The sequence below is a fragment of the Scardinius erythrophthalmus genome, assembly GCF_964197995.2.
Source record: "Scardinius erythrophthalmus genome assembly, chromosome: 19".
NCBI classification, from domain to species: Eukaryota; Metazoa; Chordata; class Actinopteri; order Cypriniformes; family Leuciscidae; genus Scardinius; species Scardinius erythrophthalmus.
The window spans coordinates 23,932,266-23,944,859 of record NC_138239.1 but is presented as its reverse complement, the minus strand read 5'-3'; the positions used below and the strand labels follow the sequence as shown (position 1 = coordinate 23,944,859).

At 37.5% G+C, this 12,594-nt stretch overlaps 1 protein-coding gene across 8 annotated transcripts in view; it reads right to left on the bottom strand.

Moving 5' to 3' along the window:
- ppp1r13ba (protein phosphatase 1, regulatory subunit 13Ba) overlaps positions 1-12,594 on the bottom strand; it is a 37,358-nt gene that overhangs the window by 18,650 nt on the left and 6,114 nt on the right. For 4 of the 8 annotated variants that reach the window (XM_081393831.1, XM_081393836.1, XM_081393833.1 and 1 more), the window contains exons 3-4: positions 10,894-11,013; positions 6,228-6,295 (exon numbers count right to left, since the gene is read on the bottom strand). In XM_081393831.1, coding sequence (XP_081249957.1) covers positions 6,228-6,295; positions 10,894-11,013 — 188 coding nt within the window. Of the gene's footprint in view, positions 1-6,227; positions 6,299-10,893; positions 11,014-12,594 lie in introns of all 8 variants that reach the window. The other 4 variants (XM_081393830.1, XM_081393834.1, XM_081393832.1 and 1 more) reach the window with 1 other exon arrangement.

The following is a 12,594-nucleotide window of genomic DNA, read 5'->3' as shown; positions in this document are numbered from 1 at the left end:
CAGGGGCATATGAGGGTGGAAAGCATGGTAATTCGAAAATACTACAGGTTTTCTACTAATACAAAGCTTAATGCTAAATCCTGAAGTATCCCTTTAAGCCCGGGACACACGATTGGCCGTTGGGCCGTTTTTTGAGCGTCGGTCGACGTATTTTTTCCCGGTGTGTTCCGCACCATTGGCTCTAGTCGGACACCATCGGGGTTTTTTGGGCCGATTCAGCATGTAGAATTGGTGTCAGGCCGTCAGTGAAAGAGAGAACTGTTCTGATTGGCTGTTCAGCTAGGTGAATGAGTCAGTGCACGAGAATAATAGCAAAACAGCAAGCAAATAAACCAAAACGGTACAGATAGAAGGCTGTTTTAATTTTACGTCATCTTACCTGAGTGTTCCTTGGTGAAAATTTTAATATTAAAGCAACACTAAGGAACTTTTCCTCTTCGGTCAGCCTACAGGTTGGAAGCGGAATTGTCCATTACCGCTGTCGTAAATAATTTCGCCGCCCGCAGCCTACTGTCGCACGCACGCTCGCTATTTATCCAGCACCAGCTTTGGAATGAACGATGTCCACAGACAAGGTAGAGTATGATGCATGATTTCATGAAAGTATGATGTATTGCGACATCAGAAACGAAGAAAAACTAAATAATGACTATTGTAACGTTTGACGTAAAGCAAGTCAAATTTGTAGTTTTTTTTTTATGTCTCATTCGAACTACAGAAATGCGACCCCGTTTGGCAAACTTGCAAAGTGTGGTTATAGCAGATATAGGGCCGCAAAGTGAATCCAGAAGTGCCTTTCACCCTGTTACGACTTGATGAACCACTGATACGATTTTGGAAACATTATTTTAAGGTAAAAAAATGTTCCTTAGTGTTGCTTTAACATGAGCGGAGTGTAATAAAGAAAGTGATCAGCAGGATTGATATTCAAAACTGTAAGCACGCGTTGCTTTCTTTACGAATATATCTGCAGAAATTGACAGTCTCATTTACATGCAGGCGCAAAAGGTGCTTGTTGACGTTCAAGTGCAGTCTTTTTGCCCTGACGCGGGGCGACGGTTTGTGTGTGTGTCCCTACCTTTAGAACATGTTCCTAATGCTGTCTTCAAATGCAATGGCACTTTGGCACGATTCACAGCATTCGTTTATTTTTTCTGCTGCATTTAGGCAGAAACACATTGCTCTTTCATGACTATGCAGAGCACCCTTAGGGACAACATGCGCAGATCTTTGGGAACTTTCAAAGGCTAAGCATTCATCTCTACGGACGAAGCATTTGCATTCCCGCAGAACTCCTAATCGCATTTTACGGTGAATTTTGATTATCTAATAAAGTTTTATCTGCTGGGTGCAGGAAGCACAGCGCGACCGAAATGGCATCATCACAGGGAACGTTACAGGAGCATCTAGAGGCAGAAAAGGAGAGAGTGAAGGTCAAAGATAGTGATATCAGAGTGGGGCAAGGTCTGTGAGCTCAAAGACAAAGCTTAAAACCAAGCCTGAAAACCAACAACGTGCCCGATGAAAGATATTTTTATATTCCTGCATTGCCAAACTTTTAACTAACAGCATAAAAGTCTTATCCAGATTGCAGCTTATTCTGGCCAAGAATCGCCCACTTAGTCAGTCAGAGATTAACTTCAAGTAAATGTAAAAGAGACCAACCACAGTTCAATTTGTTGCTAGATTCCATTCGTGGATGGGTTATCTAAAACTAAAAAGCATAAAAAAATGTCTATTCATCAAAGAATCCTGAAAAAAAAAAACATTAAAGGGGTGATATAATGCCATTTTCACAAGATGTAAAATAAATCTTTGATGTCCCCAGAGTGTGTATGTGAAGTTTTAGCTCAAAATACCCCACAGATATTTTTATATAGCATGTTAAAGTTGTCACTTTTTGAGGGTGAGCAAAAACCCACCGTTTTGTGTTCTTTTAAATGCAAATGAGCTGCTGCTTCCGGCACAGAGGGCGGAGCTTCAAAAAGTTTCAAAAACTATCAGCCTTTTATTTTCAAACCGAAGTCAGACAATGATGGAGAGACTCAAGAAGAAGTGACAACATGTAGACAACATTTCTGAATGGTTAGTTGATGAATTTATGCAGCTTATTTGTAGTTATCTTCTAGTCATTGATAAGCATATTCTGTCTTGATAATCTATAAAAACGCATTCCTGGGGGCGGGATTTTTGTAAATTTTAGGGTTAGTGATGTCACTAACCAGGGAGGAATGTCGTGTAGTCCCTACCAGCCATTTTTTGTTGCAATTTCTTTAAAAGCAAATATCTCCCTTTGCTTTGAACTTTGAGCGTTATAACTTTGTAGATGTTGTTTATGCTCAAACAGCAACATTACACACTAACTAAAGTTAGATAAGTGAAATCATATTCAGCCACCCCTTTAAAAATCATACCAATCCCAAACATTTGAACGGTAGTGTACATCCATCTTAGCTCTCTGCAAATAGATGCAAGCAATGCCAAATATGTGGTTTACATGCTGTTGACATGTGCATAATGATCTAAGACATCTTGAATAAAGTCTGATACATTCTGACCCTGAAAGAAACAGCATCAGACTATATCAAGATAGTACATGACTGTCAAATGTACAATGTACACAGTCATCCTCAGCTGCTCGCCTGTATTATCAAGGGGAGGGAGAGATTTTTGGTGTGCTGAACATGCAGCTATATATTTTGCCTTCTGGCCCTTTGACCTGGTTTAAAGTGGAGCACACTTGCAGACTTGCATATTACGCTGACAGTTTTAGAGTAAGAGTATACAATCAGGCCAGCGCAGGAGTTCAGAAGTCCTAAAGTTTATTGGCCGGATGTAATTAAAATATCATCATATGATACTGCCTGAAAGAGAAGCCCAGCTGCCTAGATTATCTCTAATAACAGCTGCATTATGGGACGCGGGGAGGGCCGCATATCAGGATGCCGCAGTGAGTGTGTCACTCATTTATAACATAACCGGTGATGCAGGGAAGCTCCCAATGACCACCTGTTCAATAGCTGTGCGCCTTTAAGCGTTTTATGATTAAAGCCATGATGATTTTTTTTTTTAAAGAGGAACTATCATGCATTTTATTTAGTGTGTAATGATGCTGTTTGAGCATGAAATATGTCTGCAAAGATACAAGCACAAAGTTCACTCCAAAAGGAGTTTTGTCTATATCAGTATAGAAACAGTGAGTTTCGGAACTCCCGGAAACGCTTTGATTGTCGTCGTTTTTTCTTGAACGTATACATCACAATATTTTATCGCTTTTTGCTCGCAGGTTTCTCTATAGAGCTCCCCCTACACCTTCGGAATAGATATTTGACAACACTGTCGTAAAAACTCGTTGGCGACTCTCCCCCCTCCCATCTTCTCCCTCTGGTCATGTGCATTTGTTTTCAAAGAAGCCGGTGAACGCATGGAGCCATGTCCACTGAGGTATGGATGATACACAGAAGACTAGCATATAAATGTATGTGTGCAGTGCCGTAAAGCAATTTGTTACATCGCAAGACCTGATATCACGCGATACTTCCTCCCGCTGGCCCAAAGTTGCAAGGGTGTTTTTTCCGCTCACAGGCACTAGGGGGAAGCGAGACGGCCACCATTCAATCTGAAAAAAGTCATATAACCATTCCAATGACTCCGAAGCTGTTCAGTTAAGGTAAATTAAGCTAAAACAAGTAATAAAAACTCAGTGAGTGTTTTAGCGCAATTTTCTCACGTCATGGGATCACAACACTAAGAGATAGTAAATCTTTTCCTGGATTTTTTTTTGTGCGTTCCCGAGATTAGACCTTCCTTAACATAATGCCGAAAACCCGAAGTCTCTAGGTGGTCTGGTTGAGGAGTAGATAGAAGTGCAAGATTGGTGCGCACAGACAGAACAGAAATCATGAGTTAACAATCGCAATTTTGTCCGGTGGAAAATTGCGCAAAAAAAAACTGCATAGTTCCCCTTTAAGGCATACGAAAACAAAAATTGAGGCATGGTTGAGTTGTGATGTCGGCATATTTAGGTGTTAGTGTTTACACCTGGGAAACTGAAAGTCATGGTTATGGAAAGGGGCGTGACATTTCTAAAACACGCTCAAAGCAGTTGACCAATCACAACTCACTGGTCCAGCTGACCAATCAGAGCACATTGCACTTGTTGGAAGGTGGGGCTTCATAGAGACAGGAACTAAACAAAGCGTTACAGAGAGACGGGGAAGAAAGGTGCTGCAAAAAAAATAAAAAATGTATGAAAAATAATGTGTTTTTTGAACATTCAAACGTGAAAACCTATTCTAGTAAACCCAGAAAACAAAATCAAGACTTAAAGGGCATAATACGGCCTCTTTAAAATACTGACATGGATACTTACAGAGGAATGTAGATGTGCATTTTTTTAAGCACGGGAAAAAAAGAATGCCTCTTTTTTAAAAGTATTATCAGTATCAAAGACAGACATATGGAATCGAATAGCAAGCAAAGGGAAACTAGATAGCGTTATGTAGTCGAGTGATCTTTTGGAAACAGGGAAACCTATGTATTCTGTTTCTCTAACACTTCCTGTGTCCGCCACGTGAACCATTTCGCTGCAAATGACTGTGGTGTGGGACTGGAGCTTATCAGCACATTGCACACAAGATCCCTGCTGCGAAGCTTTCAACTTCTAACTTCCAACTGGAGCCTCTCATGTGGACCATAATTGAATGGCAACAGTCAGAACTGATTCCTAAAAGGAACTGTTCACCCAAAAATGTAAATTCTGTCAGCATTTACTCAACTGTTCCAAAACCGAACAACTTTCTTTAGCCTACACTTTCATACACTATGTTCCAAATCTACTGAAGCAGTGTTGTTATTGTTAAAGTCCTCGTGAATTGGAAGTTGCAACCGACTTTATTTCAGTGTTGTGATGTATTTCCAAGTGAAACGGAATACTAAATAAACGGCAGGGTTTTATTTTAGCGCTCCTCCTCTCCATCCCTCGCTCATAGCAGACTGATGGTTGGAAGGGAGTGGTTAAGGATATTCAAACCAAGCCGTCAAACTGACGTCATCAGAGAGGGAATGGCATTCAGAGCAGAAGCAAATTTTCGGATTTTGATTTTTGTCAGTGTATTAACTTGCACAGATTAATTGTTTAACACAAGACTAGTAATGTGCGCTAACAAAGTAAATAGGGCCGATTTTGATTTCATGACCAAAACTAAAACTATTGAAAATGTTTCAGATTATGAACCATTAAAATAAAAATATTAAATAAAGAACTTAGAAATAAAATAGACTGGTTGAAGTACTAAAATTACAACAACAACAAAAAAAATATATAGAAATATTAAAAAACTAATAAAAATGACAAAGACCATAACAACATGAATACAATTTAATTTGAGTGAATTAAAATAAAAACTGAAAATAGAAAAATAAAAGCTAATTCAAAATATTAATAAAAACTATAATAGCCTACTATATAAATAATACTAAAATAAGGCTGTTCTAAAGCCATATCTGTATGTGAGGAAAAGACCAACATTTACTAAAAATCTTGCCCTTCTAGCTATTATACTCGCACTTGTAAATGTACATTTACACGCAATGTAAAAATTTGACCATTTGGATTAAACAATATTTTGTCTTCAGTCCAACTGAAATTATTCTAGTCAAACAACATATGCAAATGAAATTTGAAGAGATACAAAACCTGTGAACAACTGTATTCCTCCAGAGCTTTGAGATGTGGCCGCACACATACTTAATGAAAAGTGTCGTATTAGTGTCGAGTAAATGTAAATTAAAGACTAGCATTCAAAGTTTTCCATAATTACATTTTATAATGAGCCCATGTAATGTAAAGGGTGAAAGTCTATTACAGTATGCAGTGAAATGCCTGTGCTTTCAACATCAAGGACAATATGACAACAGACAATGCATCCAAAATTCATTATCTTGTCAACTGTACACGTTCGAAGAAAGCACACGCACAAATTAATGTATAATTTGCTCAAAAAAATGCAACAGGCGTAAGGTCCATTAGCTCGAAAGAGTCATTTTACAGCTTGAAACATGAACACTACAGAGAAACACACATGTAATGCACAAAGAGTGACCTCTGAGGGCATTGCTCACTTAAGTGGCGAACTTGTGTTTTGGCTAGACAGTTTCACCGTAAGTATGGGAAGCATCAGTGAGTAGCCCTCATTTGACTGAGAACAGCGTGAATGTGAACGTACCCCATTCTCGCAGGGCTTGTCCGAGTTCCCCCTGCTCTTCCTGTCGGCCTGATCTGAAGTCTGACTTCCTGCTGGGAATAAAACAAGATTACATCATCACCCGTGCACTTGAACAAAGTCGAAACAGTTGCAGAGTGCAAAAACTCCCAGCTGTGGGCAAGCATATACAGTGCTACTGGACAGGGGGGGCATTTTTATATCAACAAAACATTAAAATAATAAAACATCCCTCATACGTATACCTGAAAAAGGAAGGAAAAGGATACCTTTCCATCTAATGAGCATGTGATCCAGCAGTGGGATTTTGGCTGGCATATTAACCCTGATTACCCTGTGCCGAGACTGTAGGTTGTTTGACAACGTTTACCAACCTCCAGTCATTTCTCTTTTGTGAGTCTTTGTTTAACCAGCACTCTCAGCTCTGCCATCTATAAATAAGCAGGGGCTTAATTCTCTAAATCCAGGGCTGTGTTATTATGTGTAATCCTGTCAGAGGCTCTGGAAATACCTAGACCTTCTTGGACCGCGCCGCCTCTGATAGGTCTGTACACAATCCCACTGACCGCCCTCTGCTCTCACAGACTAATTTAGAATATCGTGATACGATGAACTAGATTTATACATTTTCACATGCGAGTGCTGCTTTCCATGCAAAACTCACTGTCACAATGTTGCCAGGGCGTTACTACAAGGTGGCTAAGGTGTGGTTTTCGTGCATTGTTATAAAAAAAATTATAAAAAAATTAAATTAAGCTTGATGGTTTGAAAATGAAGGAATTAGAGTGTAAATATTAGTATTGTAGTTTTACAGTTGTACTAAAAAATATTACAATATTTTATTACATTTCATTAAAGGGACAGTTCACCCAAAAATTTAAATCCTGTCATCATTTACTCTCCCTCAAGTTGTTCCAAACCTGTATGACTTTCTTTCTTCTGCTGAACACAAAAGAAGATATTTTGAAGAAAGTCGGTAACCAAACGACTGATGGACCCCATTGACTTCCATAGTAGGAAAAAAATATACTATGGATGTCAATGGGGACCAGCAACTTTTAATTACCAACCTTCTTTAAAATATCTTCTTTTGTGTTTAGCAGAAGAAAGGAAATCATACAGGTTTGGAACAACTTGAGGGAGAGTAAATGATGACAGAAAACTATCCCTGTTTTATTTTACAGTATAATAACATTATTACAATATATTTCTTATTTTATTTATAATCATAATAATTTTTTCAACAACAAAAAAAATCAGTCTTTAAGGATGGTTTGCACTCAAAATGATTAAATATCATTTTGAGTGTTTTTCCAGTTTTCTATGCAGATGCAAAGACTGTAAAGGTTATGTTCTATGTGTGGACTCTTATGTTGTTTTTTCTTTGGTTCCAGTGTTTAGTTCCTGTTCCCTTTGTTCCAGTTGCTGTTGGTTTCTATTGCTACTCATTGTTTAATTGATTATGTTCAATATTTCAATATATGTTCAATTCAAGTCCTGTTTGGTTCCTCGTTTAGCCATGTATTTGAGGGTACAGACAATGTTGTCAAAATGACCCCTGTTCACAAGGATCAGCGAATATGAAACACTGTATTATGCATGCCAGGCCAGTAGTTGTCAATGTCACTTTAATAAAGAAACACTACGCGCCTATAGACTGAATACATAATACACATCTAGCGTCACCTTGCCTGCACCGCAACACCTACAAAATCACTCCAAGCATTCTAGAATGATTCATTATTTCCAAATAGAGCTTCAAGCAATTTGGTGAAAATTCCTGTATTTTTTCATATTGCAGATATTGCCAAATATTGCAAAGTCATATTATTTTGATCTCATGCAACCCTAGTTCAAATTACTACCCTATGTATGAGCACCATTAATAATGATGCTTTCTCCCATATTAAAACTCAAAGTCTGTATTTCTCTGTCCTTTTTTCAGTTTTTTATGGAATATTGCAGTATTTATTATAAATGATTTATCCGTGCACATACATTGTTTTTATTCATGTGTAATCTCATTATCTCTTCTCTTCTCTTCTCTGATGATGTGTTCACTCGCGTGAGGCCAGGACAACCTGTCGCTCACATTATATAAGCCAATAACAAACCACCAACCATCCAATCAATTCACGATGGAAAAAAATCAAGTCCCGCCCTACATTTTTTCGGTAACACTTTAGAATACTGTTCCTTCATTAATGAATAATTACACAGGAACAAACGAGTAACGCATTATTAACATTCTAGTAACTACTATTAACTAACAAGAAACTCTGATTAACAAATTAGTAAGTAATAGCGCTCAGATGAATGTAGTAGTTCATTATTAGCTAATCAATAACTACTATTTTTCATACCTCACTGAGAACTACTATCTACAGGTTCATAATTAACATGAATAATGCATAATTTATAATAAAAGGTAATGGTAACCCACTAGTAATGACTCAAGTATTACTACATCAGTCTTAAGGAACTACTAATTATTTGGATCAGTATTCTAAAGTGAAAACATGATAACTACCTAATATTGACTAAAGTCAGTGTAAGCTTTTGGGGTTTTTGTAAGGTTTTGAATAGTAATTCCTTCTAATGGATTCGGTAACACTTTACTCATTACTAGTGTGTTCCCATGATCTTCACTTTAGAATACTGATCCAAATAATTAGTAGTTCCTTTAGAAAGATGTAGTAACAATTGAGTCACTATCAAAAACCTTACAAAAGCCTTAAAACTTACAATGACTTCAGTCAATATTAGGTATTTATCATGTTTTTCACTTTAGAATACTGATCCAAATTATTAGTAGTTCCTTTAGAAGGATGTAGTAACACTTGATTAATTACTAATGAGTTACCATTACCTTATTATATATTATGCATTATTAATATTAATTATGAACCTGTATGTAGTAGTTCTTAGTAGTCTTCAGTGAGGTATGAAAAATAGTAGTTACTGATTAGCTAATAGTGAACTACCACATTCGACTGAACGCTATGACTTACTAATTCGTTAATCAGAGTTTCTTGTTAGTTAATAGTATACTACAATGTTAATAGTGCATTACTCATTTGTTCCTGTGTAGTTATTCATTAATGAAGGAACAGTATTCTAAAGTGTTACCATTTTTTTCTTGTTCAAGAAGCCGTTTCACTCCAATATACGTCACAATAGGAAAGAAAAGACTACCGCAACTTTAATAGGAAATAAGCAAACATGCTGCTCTAAACTTGATTGATAGAAATGATTCTCTGATCACATAGCGAGTCCCATTTATAAATTTAGCTTACGCTACAGATAAGTAATATAATTTAACAAGTATGTGATAACTGGTTCTAAAGCTAAATCTTATATTTATGCCAGGCGACACGTAACTTGACTGTCCTGAAATCAATAATGCTGCGAAACTTGACACAATCATAGCCAATTAGACCATATTTGATATAATACGATATAATAGTTTGATATTAGTATAAACTACTGTTTAAAAGTTTGGGGTCAGTAAGATTTTTTTTTAACAAATTAATACTTTTATTCAGCAATGACACATTAAATAATTAAAAGCGACAGTAAAGATATTTATAACATTACAAAAGATTATTATTTCAAATAAATCCTATTCTTTTGAACTTTTATTCATCAAAGAAACGCATCATGGTTTCCACAAAAATATTAAGCAGCACAACTGTTTTCAAGATTGATAATAATAAGGAATGTTTCTTGAGCATCAAATCAGCAATATTAGAATGATTTCTGAAGGATCATGTGACACTGAAGCCTGGAGTAACGATGCTGAAAATTCAGCTTTATCATCCCAGGAATAAATTAAACTTTAAAATATATTCAATTAGACAAAAATTTCACAATATTACTGTATATTGATCAAATAATTGCAACCTTAAGGCCTGTTCACACCGGGACGAATTTCGCGCGCGATATTCGCCGACGTTTAACGCTTCGTGACTAAACAAAGGGCGCCAATGTGAGTGTGCACACCGGCGCGAAAAACGCCACGCGTAAAAGCGTAATTTTTTTAAAAACGCCTCGGGTTCGTTTTTTTGGTTCGCCGCGTCAAAAACTATCCGACCAATGAGATTGGCGCTTTTGCTCACGTGTCTGGAGCTTCTGAAGTTACAGTAAAACACAACTTGGGGGCGCTCAAACACAAAACGGTCTTGCCGAGCACACATACATAACGGCGAAGAAGATATATGCCGAGTAGCGTCCAAACACTGCCGGGAAGAAATAAGACGAGGAAGATGCAAGGCAAGATGAATGTAGAGCTGCTGGTCTCGTTGGTGTCGGAACATAAAGAACTGTGACAAACGCGACAGCGACTACAAAAATCTTGATAAAAGAGAACTGTTATGGAGTGGTATTAAGCGCCATCTAATGTCAGGGAATGAATTTGCATGTTCACTCGGCTCATCGTCAGCGAAAATCGCTTGGGTGTGAACACAAAAAACGCGTTGAAAAACGCTGGCGAATAACGCGCGCCGATATTCGTCCCGGTGTGTATGGGCCTTTAGTGGGCACAAGAGACTTATTTTGAAACCATAAAAGCATGTTAAGAAACACAAAGTTTTGAATGGTAATAGAAACCATGCATTCAACAAAAATACCCTGTCGTGGTCGTGACCAGGCTAGCGACAGTTTTACGCACCTTGAGAAAAGTTTGCAATGAGAGACTCCTCGTGCCGCAGGTAGAACTTCACTTCCTGTCTCCTCTGACCCCATTTGTGGAGGTGCTCGAACATCAGCTGATCAAAAGGGATCGCTCTCTCTGTGAATAAGAACACAGACACTCGTTGTCTCAGGCAGGCTGTAAAACCCTGTACTCTACACTTAGCAGAGAGGACATCAATGTCAGAACTGTTACAATACATCTCTATTAGTCCACATGGTATGAAAACTTCAAAAGGAAAATTACACAACAGCCCCGTAGCAAAGCATGGTGTCACATCCAGATGAAAAAGGTCTGGCTATCCTTGCTGAAGGCTATCTTTCCTGTCTTTGACAGTGCGGGCCGCGTGCCATCTGTAGGACACTGGAATAACAGGCCCACAAGAGCCATGTAAACAAACCTAGAGGCTGCAGCCCAGACCCTGAGACGTTCTGTCCCACATTCTACCACCCACTGTCTAGGACAAACTCTGACAAGGGTGTCATTGTTATGTGATGGACAGCGTTGCTTTCTCTGTGGGATCTGGTCCATGAACGTTTCCATTCAGTGCTATTTAGTGATGTAAAAGAGCTGAGCAATACATCTGTATCTGTCAGCCATATTGAGCGGAGCATGTAGAAAACCTACGCAGCACATATGGCATGAGTCTGTTTCCACTGACTGAAGAACAATCCTTGATTTTCAAAAGAGTGGTGACTCATGAGACTAGACTAGAAAGTACTATATAATTTTAGAGTTCTGTGTAATGTTGAATCAACATTAGTCTCAGCCTCAGACGGCATGCCTACAGACCCCTCATTATACGATAATAAAGCTTAAATCAAATATTAGACGAAAAGTAAATAAAGTATAAGATGAAAAAAACTTTTAGAAGTTATAAATGTTGCCTTGGCAACTAACTGACATAAAAATGTTTCAGTTAAAGTACTAAAAACTAATACTGAAATAAAAATCAATTTTAAAGCTTAAATAGATTTTTTTTAAACTAATAACGGTGAACACATTACAAAATTGCTAAAAACTAAATATAAAATGAAAGCTAACTCAAAACACTAATAAATGCTATAATAACATATAAATAATATTTAAAATAACACTAGTTCATAGTTCACACAAAAATAGTTGTCCAAAATGGCAAGCTCCAATCTGATTGGATGGTCTTCAGCCATTGTTATGGGATTCAGGGTGCATAGATTCTTTTTTAAATCAGGGAAACAAAGCTAAAAATAAGCAATTAATATAAAGAACTAGGCACTTGATATTTAATTTACAGCATTACATTGTTGAAAAAATGCTGTATCCAAATTTGCATACTATCCATCCAAAATCCTATGTGAGATTAAAAAAAGAATGTTAAAGGTGCCTGGATGGTGTACTAATTATTGCGGATTTTCCAAGTATGCATTCATGTTCTTTTAGCTAATATAGGCCACAACGCATTGCGCTTCATAAGAGGAGTTTGTTGCGGTTCTCTTTCGACTTTTCAGATTGAATTAATGCATTTGAATGTAATTAATTTAGCCAGATGCTAACAAGCTAATCCAAACAGTATATACTAGTCCAGATGACTTCTTTCTGCATTAATAAAGTGGTTCTTGGACAGAAAAAGACTTTATGCTGATTGTTTTGTATTGCCTAAAGTCAACCAAAAGCCACATAGACAAATTATATTTCAACTTG